Source organism: Lissotriton vulgaris, chromosome 3_1 (genome assembly GCF_964263255.1).
Source record: "Lissotriton vulgaris chromosome 3_1, aLisVul1.2, whole genome shotgun sequence".
NCBI classification, from domain to species: Eukaryota; Metazoa; Chordata; class Amphibia; order Caudata; family Salamandridae; genus Lissotriton; species Lissotriton vulgaris.
The window spans coordinates 1,069,184,623-1,069,200,999 of NC_141689.1; the positions used below are offsets into that span (position 1 = coordinate 1,069,184,623).

Consider the following 16,377-nt stretch of genomic DNA (forward strand, 5'->3'; position numbering starts at 1 on the left):
TATTTAGTGAGACATTATAAATTACTCAAGTAAACAATCAATCATCAATCACACTGCTACTAAAACCACTATCCAGATTTTTATATATCCACTGATTCTTCACTGCAGATTGCTATATATATAGAACATATTTAAATATAGAACCAAACCACATTCACTAGATGATGTCATCAGTGATGTCATTTAAGATGTCATCAGTGATGTCATCAGTGATGTCACTGACCATGTCATGAATGATGTAATATGTGACATCATCACCAGTGCATTGCGGGTGTGAGAGTTACAGTTAGTACAACTAACTATAACGGAGGAATTTCAATGGTTTTGTATGAGTGAAATGTCCAGCTAACTAGAACACCCCTGAAGCCTATGGTTTTTTCAATGAAAAAAAATATATATATATATGCATACATACATATAAACATACACAACCGACTGAGGATGTTTGAATTGAACAGGGAGAAAAAGAAAGGAAAGCATTGAAATGTTGGAGCCACAGTCCTTTTGCAGCCAATACAGGGCCCTGTGCCACTCCATTGTCTTGAATGTAGGTCTGAGAATTCCTGTGTTCTCATCTCAGTCACAGCTGCGAAAAATGACTCTAGTTGGACTTTTACGCAATCGAACACTCTGATGCGCATGTTAAACTTGAAAGGCCAGACTGTAATCTGGAAAACATATTAACAGAGACGTGCTTGTCTGGTCTGCAAGTGAGTAAGATGTGGATTCTTTTTTTTTGGTTTCTGGACTTCCTATATTCCATTTCCGTGGGCAGTTTTTGTGTCTCATTTATGTGAACTTTTAACCTGTGATTCAGTGTTTTTGCTGCCTTTCACGGTTCCGCATCACTTTATGATTCTAGGCCAGTGAGAGAAAGCCTGATTTCTAATTGTGTATTTTTATCATTTTCAAATGTATGCGCCTCAAATACTGTAGTCGGGGCAAGAAAACGCCTGTCACAATTCTGCACAGACAAAGTGAGCTTTCCAGATGAATCTACAGTGTCCCAAAAAACAAGTGGACCCGTCTGCCCCTGGCACGATGAACTTACTTAATCATAGGGAACATCAAATGACCCTATAAATGGTACAATGTCCCATTCCGATTATTAACAGTTTAAAAAAATACACATACCACAATAGCTTCCTTTGGAAAAATCTATAATTTTTTTTAGAAATGAAGAAAATAAAATTACACATCTATAGACCTTCCTAATGGCAGTGGCCATGGCCAGATTATGAGAATTTTAAGGATATGTGTAATGGCACTGACTCTTGAATCCATATTGTCCTCAGAGTGGAACCACTGGTGGATATTGACAGAGCATCATTAACTTCAAGTTAATAGAGCAGCCTGGCTAGCTCAGTCGGCCTTCCCAGCTCCAGCTAATTAACCCAGAGTGAGCTACTTACCACATGTGGTAAATACTTCCTGTTCAGAATTATCAAAAAGAAATTTAAGTATAAAGTGCAGAATCGGTTTTAACATGCAGAATTTCATATTTTGCCATTTCCAGGCCTTTCTGCCCCCTGATAGATTTTGGCAAGCGGGACCTGGAGGAATCGGAGGCCATCATTATGAGAGGCCAGTTCTTGGTGTGATATTTTTACACATGATAAGATCTAAGGCGGCTGAGTTGGTATTTCAGTTACAATAAATACTATTGCTAGTTTTTGGGGAAAAACGTGGATTTTGTTGCTTACTGCACCAAAGTCTGCATGTTACGGGAAATGCCGGGCTTTTGCCTCCAATAACCTGCCGATATTTATACAAAACTCCCAATTTTGATGCGCTCAACCGCAGTTCCCGCACACATCACAATTAACCTGGCCTCTCGTTACTTGAATGAAGTGCCCTAGTGTGGCTGGATTTGATGCCGACTGCAATTGGTATTTCTCTGATTTGGTAAGATGAAGTGTCTGAGAAGAACATATTCCTCAAATGGGAGATAAACTGAAGTAATAGAGAGTTAGAAATGGTGCAATCTAGGTGGGTTAGAGGGCGGAAGAAATCTTGGGTGAAGTGGGTAGATGAAGGAAGGTAGGACTCGAGTTACCCAGGAACCAGTGCAAAGAAGGTCAGAAAAATATCAGGCATGAAGGACTCCATGTGCTATACAAAAAGGATGTCTCCTGTTGAGAGGCAGGAGAGTATTGTGGTGTGGGAAAGTAGCAGAAGCATAGGGCCCGAAGTCAGCTGATAGCCATGGTTTCTATGTTTTGTAAAAGAGGAAACCTGTGATGTAAGCAGGGCCATTCACAAAATAGACTGACACGTACTCTGGTGTCAGAAATAGATATGATATATTTATTAATATAAAAAGGGGGTTAAGAGACATCAATAGCTATCTAATATAGCTGTATGTGTGTGTGGCCTTTTTTCCGGGAGATCCCCATATCTGCACGTCTTCCTGCGGCGTTTATGGTATGCATCAGCCCTGCAGCGTCTGTGCCAGAATTCAAGGAATGCATAGTCCCACTCACATCATAGATTTCCTCATTGACCTAATAGAACATCGCACACTTCGGTCACCGACATTGAGCTTATTGTCAGCACGTTTCGGCCTTGTAAATAGTGCTTGGATCATGGCAATAAAAGAAATACTATTGCCAGGGCACAAGTCCTAAAAAAAGAAGTGGGTGGACTAACCTAATTAATTAGTATGCAAGTGGCATCACAGTGCGTGACATCACAGCGCGTGACATCGCGGCGCGTGACATCACAGCATGTGTCATCACAAGAAGTGACATCAGATCTTAAGCCCTCACAAATATGTTTAGCAGGTCTATCGTGAGTACATGTGAGCACATTTGAAGTATATTTGCAAACCCACCTGATTTAGGCAGAAGATTCACACTTTTGTAAGCTTCACATAAACCAATGTTGCCTTTTGTCAGCATAAAGCTTTCTCTACCCATAGTGCTTTAAAAGCAAACATTGTGATATTTAAAATATTACAATGCCTCCTCAGGGGTAGTAAGCGCTATATAAATGCTATTTATTATGTGCAAATACTGAGAAAGACCAAAACATCTGACATTCTTACAGTGCTTGCATATCTCCTAAACAGAGCCTGAACAAAGTGAAAAGCTGCCTCTCAAGAATGTGTGAAGTGCTAACAAGGTGTGAGCCTTTGTTTGCCCACTGCTGCATTTGCTTGGATGTGGGAGGCACCTGACTGCTGCCAGCCAGGAGACTCGAACAAAAGAACAAAAGGAGGTCCGATGACCCCTCATATTCGGCCTTTTATGGGCCCAGAAGAAATCAGAAAAATAAAGTCCCGGCCCCTCCTGCACGTTGTTGTGTCCGAAAGCAGATAACAACGTGCAGGCGCTGCTGAAAGAGTCCCGGTGATGGGAAATTACACCGGGACGAATTCAGCATCTTTTCCAGTGGGGCCCAACTTCTAGGCAGGGTGGATGGCGTCCACCCTAGGAAAAAAGTGGGTGGACGCCGTCCATCCGAGTGTACCCCCGACTCATGCCCCAACTGTTGCATTGCATTATGGGATCGTAGTAGTTTCACAAGTTTGGAGCAAAAAAGTTTTTTTTGTATTGGGTTCACAGTAACATTTTATTTGTACTTTTGCTGTCTGACACTTTGGGCCTGATTCACAAATGTAAACCTACACTTTTGTGTAAATTGACATTGTTTTTTTTAGTATTCACATACTACAAGTTAATAGTAAGTCTATGACTTTGGAGACTCTGCAGTTTGTGAATACCAAAAAAACGAAACTTACACAAAAGTGTAAGTTTACATGTATGAATCAGGCCCTTTGTTTTACTCTCATAAATGTTACCATAGTGGATTCTAGCCTAAATTATATTTCTATTAGTCCTTTTTTTTAAGCATGCAGTTAATAACATTATACTCGCTTAATAAAACTGCAATTGACTAATTCATCAGTTAAGATGAAATAAGACAACATTAAATGTGTATTTTTTAAATATAATTTGCAAACATGTATCTGTTACCCCCCAAAAAAATCTGATTGTATACCAGCTTTCAATCTCTACATTAATTAATTTTTAATATTTTATATACATACTAAAAGGTATTCTTCCTTATTTAGTCCATCCAGCATTTGAGAATCTAAATTAATAATATATTTTGATTCTTAACCCTTTAATTCTAGAGCTCTCTTGCCTCCCCTCTAATTACATTCTATCTGATCAATTCCAAAATACTTCATGTAGTTGTCTTTCTTTTATGAAGTTAATGAAAATCTCTTGCTACAGTGTAGATGCAACTTTTTTTCCTAATCTCTCGCCAGTGTTCTGAAATGCGATTCTTTACCAGGAGCACTGTGTTTCGCACAAAGAAAATACATGTTTTCATTAGGATCTTCAAGGCATCATAAAGACAGGCTAGAGTGATGCCGATCAGGCTCGGACACACTTTAGGCTACAACGCATTCTTAGATGTACCCCTGACAGGGCTTTAAGTGGGCCGGGTCTCACTGGTGCTGAGCACCAGCAGTTTTTTAAAGGGGGCCTCCAAACGCGTCTCTATCGGGCTCTGTTTTGTGCCTTTGCCCTTTTTTTTCCGGACTGCTGTGACAGCAGGCACATTGATGTGCGCATTCTCACACTGCTCACTTCCCACTAGTGGAGAAGTTAAGACATGACGTCATGCTAGGGGAGCAATGTAGGGGAAGGGAAATCCTTTAAAGTGAGTCATTTTCTCTCTGGATTTCCCTTCTCTTTTGATACTCAGGAGCAGCAAAATAGTCGTGGTGTCACCAAGGCTTTAATATTATACACAAGCCATAGTTGCTTCTTATTTATCTCATGCAACTAATAACCATTGAGAAATCCAAAAGTCCTGACTTGTTGTCGGTATGATGTTACTTGTTGATCATATATCTGGATGCAATGACGGAAACAGCAAAATACAAGTCAGGCGGCACACTGTGCTACCACAGATTTTTAGCTTACTTGTTTTAAGCCACGCCCTTAATTACATTGGCCACACCTCTTTGAGAGACCCCTCCGTTTTATCATCCCACTTAAAGTCCTGCCCTCTGCTACAGCGCAATATGTTTTTTTATCGTGTTTTAAGTTTGTTTGCACAGAGATCCAGAGCTTCTAATTACACAGTTAATCAGAGCTGATTACAGCCATGAACTGACAACAATGGGGAGTCAATACATGAAAAATATGAATACCATTTCAAACCACAAAGATTGCAAAGCTTGTTCAATGCATCAAAAGAATAATTTGTGCCAACTACTAAATCTAAAATAAATGTTGGAGCGTATCCAGACCAGTTCAAAGCCAGAGCGAGTCTCCATGAACATAAAAGACATAAACAGGTTTTCCTTTGTGGAGCATTTGCGATCCAGTCCCGCAGTGAGGTGTTCAGTGTACCTGGCACAGATCAGAAGTTATTTCTCAGCTGTTTCATTTCACAACTCGCATGAACTGAAGATAAGATTTGTAGTTGGGTCTTGTATAGATTGCTTGAGCTGGCTTGGGGTACTGATTCACTGAAGAGGGTTAATTTTTGGGGAAGTGGCCAACCCTGCAAGTGTAAATGTTTCTACAGTGAAGTGGGACATAGTTTCCCCTCTGAGGTCCCAGTGCGCTGATGTACATTCCATCCACTTTATAGTAGTTGCATTAGGAGTTAATGTACTTGTAACAACGCAGGTGGGATCTCCGTCACATTGGTAATGGAGGAACCCGGCTGTCAAACTCTAAATATGGCCTGTTGTGTTTCCAAACAACTCTTGCTTCCAGTTTTCACCTTACGTTGGTCTAGGTTTCTCCCCTTGAAGTAGTGAACCGCTCATAGATGTTTGAGGAGCTGGTCACATAGCCTGTTGTGTCGGCTGTGATGCAGTTGTCTAACCTGCTTCCAATTGATGTGTACAAATATGGCCTCCTCCAAGACTTTTTTTTCGAGTGGAGACGAAAAATATTGCATATTACCTCTCTATTAAGGAACCTTTGGCAAAGACGGAGGCAGTTTCCAGGTTTCCGAAGAAATCTCTGAGTCTTTGACAGCTTATTAATTGTGCCATTGTAAGCAGATAATATTGGTTGGTTTAAATCAAATATATTAAGAGTTGTATTTTTTGGATGAATTAGACATTGCTTCCTTCACCTTTTTAGCTATTACTACTGCCAATTAATATTTAAATTACCTGCTAAATGTCAGAATGAGCTTACAAAGCGTGTGCTCACCAGGCTGATTTGGCAACAGTGATACTAAGATAAATTTGTGATATATGGGTCCCAACTACTATCCAGGGAATGCTTTAAAAGGGATGTCATTCACTGCAATCAGGTCAAAGCAGTGAGAAGGACAGCTTGTTTCCACTGCTGCACCATAACAATGCTCAGTCCTGAATCTGGGGTCTGGGGTCCATGATTCCTTCTTAGTTTAAACTACCACAAAATGAAAAGGCCTGGTCAGTAGTGAGCAACAATTAACTGAGCATACACAATGGTGTTAATTATCACCTGCTTCTGAGTGACCGCTTGAGCTTGATTTCCATCAATGTAATGTCCCTAATATTCCATCGGTGAAAACCATCTCTTACTCATGGGTGTCCATGTATAATTCTCTGCGGTTATGGCGCTTGCAGAGCTGTATAGCGGAGGGGTGTCGCTTCTGTCTACATAGGTGGGTGAGGCATCTGTTACAATTGTGTCCTGAGCCTCTGACTTTATAAATGGCACTGTGTGTACCACACAGACTGGTGAGACTGCAGAGAGGAATGAGAGCCTCTATTGTAAGGCGTAGCCAGCCTGAAACCAGTCAAGCGTTCAGCTCTAATCCACCCCGCCTGACACAAAGGCAAGCAGTGGAAAGTCCCTACGGAGGCCTGGTTTGTGGGTTAGGCCTCTGGTGCTGAGCTGAGAGCCACATGTTGATAGTCCAAGGGTCAACAAAGGTACCCGGCTCCACCTTTATCAGGAACAAAGGCTCCTGGGAGGAAATAGAAAGGGCGGCAGGGCTCAATCCATGTGCAAACACAGCGCGCTGAGCAAAGGGATGGAAACCGCATCCTGTTGATCAGACGGCGTCTCCATCCCAGACTGCCTTATGTGATGGGTCTGGAATGCTGTAGCCAGCAAAGAAAGCCGTCTGCTGACAAAACCTCCTTTATTGCACGTATTCCTGATGATTCTTTTTTGTATATTTTCTCCCCGCCTCTGCCTTCCATCTCAAATGCACACACAGTCCTAATTGGCAATCTTCAAAGGAAGCTACCTTGAGCACATTCCACAGACATTCTAATGAGTGTCAGGCCACCACTTGGTGTGAAGCGGAGTGTGGACTCATTCTTTGCATGTCTTCATGCTATCATCACATTGTAGATGATCTGATGTTCGGGGCAGGAGTGTGTGTGCTGAACTAACCAACCCTGAGATGCCACTATCGCACCTGTTGAGCGCTCAATAAAAATTGCATGTCAAAAAAATTGAAAAAATATTGTGGGGCCAAAATGTTGAGGCATATTGATGAACCAAAATATCTACACACCTTGAAGCTATATGTATGTGTAATCAAGGTGCTTACATGTACAGTTAAGTATAGTAAACCTTTACCTATCACTCTATGCTTACCTTCACAATATTTTTGTTCTCAATATTTAACTCTCAATATTTTGGTTCCACGCTATTTTTTCCTCGATATTCTGGTGGAAAACGCTATCACAACAAATTGTGCCCCGGGCTTTGGGAAATGGAGTCCGTCTATTAACACATCGACAAAGTGCTCTTACTGTAGGGTTTATGGTGGTAGTGTCAGCTGTCTCCTGTTGGTGAATAGAAGGGAGATTGTCACAGAGCACCGAGCTGTGCATCTGTTGTTTCAGCATCTGTGGGATGTCTTATAGAGGCCAAGGGTTCAGACGTGAAACCATCAAGCTTGAGTTATAATTCGGCGTGGGAGAAGTAAAAGTTACTATGTTTAATATGCAATTATCTGTTTTTTGCTGCCCTTATTTGTAGTTTGCATTTCAGGTATGAATTGACCTCCTTTCCAAAGGTTATTTGTCTGTTTGATACTAGTCATAGAAGCATGTACAACGCAGTGACTGTATAACATTGTAACACGGTCACATCTATTTTGTGTTTGCAGCCTTCAGATGCCTTGATATTGGGAAAGATTAAAAATGTGGATTGTGTTCTTCTGGCCAGGTGAGTGAGAGCTCTCCGAATGTTGTTACAAGTGTAGCTAGACAAAAATATAACTAATAAATTGCCACAAAATTATTAATTGTAGGTGACACTTAGGCTCTCAGGATAAAATAACAATATGTAGCAATAAACTGCACACTCTAGCCCATATACAATGGAAGGGTGTCACTCCACCTAGCTTTAGAGTGAACTTTGTGTCTTAGAATGAGATTCGTTTGTCTTAAGTTTAGTAGTGATTTAAAGCATCTTTACTTATATCGGCATGCGAAAAAATATTATAATTATTTGTTGGTTGTTGTTTTTAATGCATTTATTTATTTTACTCTGGGATACCCAGGACTCATTGACTCTCCCTCTGTGCCTCTGTCAGTCCTTATCCCTGTCCTGTGCATGTGTGTCTGTTAGTCTGTGTTGATGGGTGGTTATTTGTGTGTTGGTTTGGGTATGCCTTGAAGTCTATAAGCGTGTTTTCATGAACCCTGCTCTTTGCTCCTCTCGGACTAGCCAACTATCCATTTTTGCCTGTGTGTGTTTTCTGTGATCTTGTGTGCTGTCTGTTTGTGTTTTGTCTCTTTACCTAGATACCTGTATGCATGTGATCTCCGTTCCAAAATACTGTTAGTATGTAAACGCGTACGTCTGTAGAAGTTGGTACATACCTGCCTTGTAGTCCGTGTTGCAGGTTTGTTAGCCTGTATGCCCGTTGTGTTTTTTTTTGTATGGGCACCTGCATGTCTGTTGGCACCTACCATTTATTTCTCCAGTGAAAAGCCACAGATTGATGGTTGTTAACACTCCAGTACTTTCTCTAGCTCAAATTGTATTTACCAAGCAGCTGGGATGCATTTTAAGCCTGCGTCTTCCCCACATCAGTTATGCATCCAGTCATACATTTTGCCTTTCTCTGTCTGTGTCCATGAGTTAATTCATCCCCCTGTCGGGTTGTCTATCCCACCACTTATGTCTGCTATTATATTCTTTTAGAATGTGTAAAAGAAAACACAAACACTTGGGATAGTGCATAGAAGTCTAACATGCATTTATTACAAAAATAAGAGCAAGCATTAAAAATAGGCAAGGAAATTGCCATTTCCATTTTCTTCCACGTCAGAAACTAAGTGAGACTCAAGGCGGTTGTTACACACAGGGGCAGAGTCTATGGCTTCCATCAACCAGATGTAGGACCTCTGCATTATTTAGTGTTCCTCTACTGTTTGGCATGGTTAATCTCTGTGCTGCCCAGGGAGATGTTGCTGCGGCGGCTGTCCTCACAGCCCTACAAGTTTGCTATGCAGGCGCCATGGCAAACGTTTTTGCTTTGAGAAACGCTGGTTAATTTCCCGAAAAAAAACGAAATGACCCGATGCATAGGGAGTATTCTTCCTGCAAGTGGCATTCATTCTACATCTTCCCACCTGCCTCCACCAAACGAAAGGCCTAATTATGAGTTTGGCGGTCCATCGGACCGCCAAACACGTGGTGGAGGTGCGGGGATGGTCGGGGACCACTGCACTGGCGGTTACAACTACGGCGGTTGGACCACCAGGGATCAGAAATCCCTGATGGTGGCGCGGCAGTCAGAGGCTCCAATATGCTTGGCGGTGCCGCTGGCTGTGAGACAGTTCTCAATGGAATCCTCAGTCTAGACAACAGCAGTCTCTGGGCCTGCCCTGGGGTCGCCAGGATGGGTGCTGTCTGTAAGGAGGCTTGCGCGAGCTCCGCCGATGTAGATAATCATTCCCTGTAAATGAGTTCTTCCCATGTCAGTCTTCTTTGTGCTTGGGAAATTCTTAGTACTTGATTACTGTAGCCACACTAACAAAGGGGTAACGTTCCATAGCATCCTTGGGTTTCTGACTGTATTGGTTTTAAACCACCCTGTAGGGACGCTGTAGGGCTCGTTGGGCCTCCCATCAACCTGGCAGTGCAGGACCTTGTTGCTTCAGTGCTTCCCTCCTCCCCTCCTTTGGAGCCCTTCTTTTGAGCAGCATCGTCCTCATGCAAGGGCACCACCAGTGCTCCTCTTAGGCAGTTGGCCAGCTCTCTCCCTTCAAGCAAGGTCGAGGTAGCCTCTCCTGATAACCATCGGAGATCTCCTCAGGTTACTGATCTCAAACCTAACAAAGACAGTTGGCGTAAGTTTCCTCAACCATGGAGGTTCTCTGTTGCCACTGGTGTGGAAGCCCCATGATGCTGGTAGAGAAAAAATGGCACTCTGGTTGGAAGTTTCCACCCCATTGTTATACCAAAGTTGCAGACAGCAGTTGTATATTTCAACAGTTGTCTTGGACTGGTTCAGCCATGGTCTTTGTTGTATTATCGAACCCTTGCTAGCGTGGAGCTGGCTTTTTATCTTAAAATAGACCTAGCACAGCGGGAGAGGTCTCTCTTCTTCCGCTTTAAGTCTGGTTCAGTTTGGCGACTTATTAGCACTGGATTGCCCATCAATACATTGGGAGGCAGCAATCGGCATGTTCCTGTGATGGAGTCTCTTTACAATCTCTGCTGCATTGCATGTTTTTTCTTTAATCATTTCAGTCACCCACGTAGAGTTTTTCTTAAACCCCTATTGAAAGCGTTGCGTTGATATACCTAAGATGTTCAGAGGCCCAGCATCATTTGCAATTATTAAACACCCTAATTATCTGCTGCAGGATGAGCTCCAGTGAGAGCAAGGAATACTATGGTCGGACAAGCATGTATGTTCTATTTTATGATATGGTATTTAACACTTTTTTTGAGATATGTTATCATATTTGATTGTGTGATATAGTTTTATTATGCACCTCGCACTTTGTTTATGTGGATTATCCATCGGCCTCTACGCTATTTCCAGCTTCTGTTTACAGGTTAAGGCAATTGCACCTTTTTTTTGGTTGCTTTGTATTGTATTAGTATGTTTGTGTTATGGCCATGATCGGCCAAATAAAGATTTCTTAAATTGAATTGTATCTCAAGTTTATCAATCTCAAAGTCCATGATAGTTTCTCCTTGGGCCCTGTATTTTTTCAGATTTCCTCGGACAACCACAGCTCTCATGTCACTTTTTCTGCCATCGTGCACTAGTCCATGTTTTTGCACTTGTTCCCTATGCAAGGATTAGCCCTCTCATTGCAATCACCAGGCTATGTCACAAAAACCTCACTGTATTTAGGGGTGGTGTCACCTCCTCAGATATCCAATAAGGCCAGCCTTACAAGTAGGTGAAATGGGGTGTACGATTTGAAACCATCTCATCCCCGCATGTCTCTCGGCATTGATATGCTTATATCCCTATTTCCCCCATTTTGTAAACCTTAACCTCTTGTACAAATATTGTAATTTGGGTGACTCATACAGTGGTATTTCCAAATTTGGACAATTTCATATCCTATTTGTCAGGAGGCTACAGTTCTCGCCTTCACTACTGCTCTGGAGCTGGGAACCTTGTTTATAAGATGGACCCACTAGTCACTAGCTGAATATTCTGAAAAAAATCATATAAAAAACTACCAAAAAATCTCCACCTCTGTCTCAACATTTTAATCCAGTTACTTTGATTTATGGCATAATTCTATTCTGTAAGGGCTTTTAACCCATTTTCCAAAATGCATTAACTTCTATTTCCTGCTCTGTAGCTCTAGCCAAAGTTCAACCCTACCAGCCCTCCATGATCAAAGTGAAACTCTGCACAAAAAGGCAACCCCGGGGAGTAAGCCTAAAGGTTGTGAACCTACAGCTGTATCCAGATTCCCTAGGCGGGTCCTGTTTTTACTTCACATGCCACTAGAAAAAGCAGGGTACTCTGTCTAAGAGGCTTCCTTTGAGAAGTCTCTATTCCCCTGTCAGGACTGACTAGAAAGCTATCAGACTGTCCTACGTGCAAGTTTTAATAGGTGACTGATGGCTGTCAGAACCGGAGGGTGATGAGATCAAGAACTCTGTTTGTAGAAGGCCTCAGATGGTTAGCTCATTCACACCTCCATACCCTTCATACCCTTTTTTGTCTGGTGAGAGTGAAAGAGAAATTCATTACCGGGGCTCTTTGGAAAGCCAAAGGTTTAATCTAAATGGTAAAAAAGCAGAACAAAACAACCTTACTGAGCGTCATCCTCATCATATTTATCTTTATTTGGTCAATCTTGATCATAAAAGCACAGTAAAGACATATACAGAGATTTCACACTTCAATAAAATCGGATTAAAATATCACATTTAAGCTAAAATATTTTTCCCTCCTTAAAATGGAAGATTAAATGAATACAAATACCCCTACGAAGTTGATCGTACCCAAATTTCACATTCCTTTTAGAAATCCCTTGAAGCCAACCAAATCTATACTGAGCACTCAAGGGGAACCTGCATCAAAGTAAACAACATTAATTGCAGTGCATATTTCTTCCTTAATCCCAGCACTTGAGTGATACAATTCAGAACTGCTAAGCATATGAAAGGAGACTCAAGAAGCTGTAAATAGTGCAAACCCGAATGATGAGTATTAAAAGATCCTTTGCTGAATATGGGGCGAAAGAACCGTTTTATAAATGAGGTATTCAAGGTGCAAGGCAAAATAGCATAAAGTGCTCAGTTGACTAAAGTTACCTCCCATCTCATGGTCAACACGGTATTGACTCATACCAGGTGCTATTCTTGTAGCATGTAAAATAGTAATCCAAGGTTACTGATGGCATTCATTTTCACCAATAGGTTATATGCCACTAGGATGCCTTTCCTAGTGTTTTTCCAGTCATAATTACAAAAATGAGGCAGTTAAACCTGGATGACTGTACCAAAGTGTGAAGTGCCAACATCATCAATTTGCAATAGCGTACTGTAGTTTATTTTACCCGATGCAAGTGTGTATAGTTTACATGTTTGTAATGTGAACAGTATGCAGCTGGGCCTTACCTTTGAAGGGCATGACAGTTGCGAAGTGACCAGAAACTCATTCACACGCATCTTATTGATTTAGGTCTCCACCTTACGAGAATACAGCACAGTTTTTGTACTATGATAGAATGACACAATCCTCTGGGTAGTCTTATAAGAAGGTCCCTGGGGTGATTTGCGCTTATTGGGTGCCTGTATGGGCATCCATTCTCTTCCTAAAACATAGTTTCTTTAGGTTGTGGTCTCCACTCACCAGGCTTGGATCATCGGTGCTTCCACAGCTTTATTGCCTAAACTTGACAGTGATCATATTATGGAATTCCATAGTTTGGTGTACACCTGGACATCCTACCAAGATCGGGCTGATTGTGTTTCTAAACAGATTTCAAAAGAAGGGAGGCGAGAGGACACTATTTACCACTCAGGATGGTGGAAGGTCCAGTAGCAGCTTAGTGTCCGTACAAAGTACTGGAGATGCAAAAAAGGGGGGGATTGCTGCACTGTTCCTGCAGAGAGATAAGGAAGTAGGGGAAGTTTTACCTGGCGTGACCAAGGGTGTTCCAATGATACCCTGGGGCATCCATTATGTTGGATGTAGTTGCCTCACACACCCAGAAGGGTGTCATGCTTCATCATTGGCGGTTGCTCCTCGTCGGGGAGGCGGTGCAACCCCCGACGGGCTCACCTCAAAGAGGGGCTCTTTGGCGGAGATCTTTTTTCCAACAGCCTTATGGTGAGGTGGGGGTATGTGGGCAGGATGGTGTACTCCTGTGGTAAGATAATTAAAATGTAGCAAGGTCCTGAAGAATCGCGGGTGATTAACCCTTAGCGAGAAACATGTCGACCACATTCACTTCTAGCCTCTTCTAGGGTCACATAACCTAAACCAGTTGACACCTAGCAAGCTAGCCCCACCTTTTAATTGCAGCCAGGGGACCCCCAGAATAAAGTTAATTCCGGTACCCCTTGCTACATTTTAATTATCTTACCACAGGAGTACACCATCCTGCCCACATACCCCCACCTCACCATAAGGCTGTTGGAAAAAAGATCTCCGCCAAAGAGCCCCTCTTTGAGGTGAGCCCGTCGGGGGTTGCACCGCCTCCCCTACGAGGAGCAACCGCCAATGATGAAGCATGACACCCTTCTGGGTGTGTGAGGCAACTACATCCAACATAATGGATGCCCCAGGGTATCATTGGAACACCCTTGGTCACGCCAGGTAAAACTTCCCCTACTTCCTTATCTCTCTGCAGGAACAGTGCAGCAATCCCCCCTTTTTTGTGTTTCTAAACACACTGAACTTTTGGTGGGGGTGCTTTGCAGTATTATCCAGGGCACACTTTATGCCCTAGTAGGCCTATTTCACCTAACTAGCCTCTTAGGAAGGTGTCATATTTTCACAGGGACTACTCCTGAAGGGAGGCCTATCTGGTGACCTCTTGCAGCAGGAGCTCAATAGCCCTCAAGCCCTTTTTACACGGCCTGCAAGTTCCCTATTTAAAACGTATTCCTCTTCAATGCCATACTCCCTCCTTGTTTTATTTTTACAAGGTCATTTCAAGCCACCCTTGTTGTGCTATTTCATGTTGTTTATTAAATTCCCCACTCCGTTGAATTTTAACTTGTATCCACTTTTGGGGAGGAGAACAAGAGTGGGACTCTCCTGTTTCTACTGCGTTTGGGTGTTCCTTTGCCTCATTCAACCTCCAGTGCCTATGAGTTTCCATCAGTAGAAATTCCCTAAGGTTACTCCCATTAAACAACAGACATTGTTGAAGAGTTTTGCAGATTCGGCTACCTTGCTCAGACTGTGACTTTCTTTTGGGCTTTCTATAGTCTTCTTCATTGCACTGAACCTCTGATCAGCTTGAATGCACTAACTAAGAGGTTCCTTAGCAGCACTTCATTCCCCAGTCGAAGATATGTGAGTCTTGCAAACCCTGGGGGCAAATATCCGTGGCCAGGAGTCAGCGATTTCTTGAGCTCAATCTTGGGGTCTTCCTCACGATACCTTTTCTTATGGCCCTGAAGACCACCTTTTAGTAAGACCATAACTTCGGACCAAGTCTGCTTCCAAGGGTGCAACAAACATTTTTATGGTATATCTTCTACGCCCTTCTCTAATGATGTAACTGTTCAAACATGGCTAGAGGAGAGCCTGGCCAGGAATTTACAGGGGTAACTGGTCCATATGATCTTGATGAAAGGATACATTTTGACTCTCTATTATTCCTCCCCTGGGCCTGACTGTGAAATGTGCTTTAGGACAAATTCCTTCTTTAGGTCTTGTCATCATGAGTGAGCCCAGCACAAATTATCTACTAGCTCTGGATTTCCTGAACCCCTACTCCCGTCCGAAACTCTTATTATTACCCTCGTCTGAAACTGGTTATTAGAGGCTTAATGGTGAGTTTCATAATTTGTACCAGATAGCACGATGTTTACTTTCAGTGCTAAATGTGCCTGGTCTGATGTTTTTCGGCTTGTTGCCACTGAATTGTGTGTGACACATGATGTGCAATGCAAGAAGTGTTGTAGAAGCCATTCTTTCTAGACATGTCCCATAGCAAGACCGATTCATTTCTAGAAATGTATAAGTCTTCTTCGATATATAATTTGATGTTTGAATGCTAAACCCAAACTCTCTCTAATTTATCATGGAAAACCGTGTAGAATGGAAGCAGGTTCTGCCTATCAAAAAGGAGAACAATGGAATACAATTTCTGTGTGGGATGACCTGGATAGATCTCACGACTTGTTCATCTGGTTTAATCACTCATTTTACTGGATTTCCACAAAGATTTGGAGAGGCTTCGCTCTGTCCCTTCGCCACGTTCACTGTATAATCCTATCTCTAAAACTGTTAGAGCCTCCTTTCACTAGTTTGTGGGTGATCTGAATGCTTATAAAAATACTTCTGAACAATGTATGGAATTAAATGCCAAATCTAACCTACTCTCTGTAATTCTCAGCATTTAAGTATCCCTTAGTCCCTGGACCTCCAGAGAACACGCCTCCATTCCCTTGATTTGGTGGACATGTTAAGTACGTAATTGACAAGGGAATATAAGAAGAAACTTGGTTAGTGCGTGGTGGGGACAGTACTTGGACTTCGTATTAGGTGTTTTTTGCTTTGCAAAACTGTGCCCAACTTATCTGATCTGCAGTCTAGAGATCCCATGAGGAAAGGGAACGAGAGGAAACTAAAGACCAACAACACAAAAGATGCAATAGAGTAATGTGCTTATCGCACCTAGTGAGAAGCTGGGTTTCTGTTGCAGTAACCCCCCACCTTTTGCTAGACTACTGATGCACGTTGATTTGATGTGCCCTGGGTCCCTGCCAATCA

At 42.3% G+C, this 16,377-nt stretch overlaps 1 protein-coding gene across 1 annotated transcript in view; it reads left to right on the forward strand.

Annotated features, from left to right (window-relative positions):
* MTAP (methylthioadenosine phosphorylase) overlaps nt 1–16,377 on the forward strand; it is a 384,186-nt gene that overhangs the window by 135,748 nt on the left and 232,061 nt on the right. Inside the window, exon 3 of the mRNA XM_086961491.1 lies at nt 8,098–8,156. Coding sequence (XP_086817617.1) covers nt 8,098–8,156 — 59 coding nt within the window. The remainder of the gene's footprint in view (nt 1–8,097; nt 8,157–16,377) is intronic.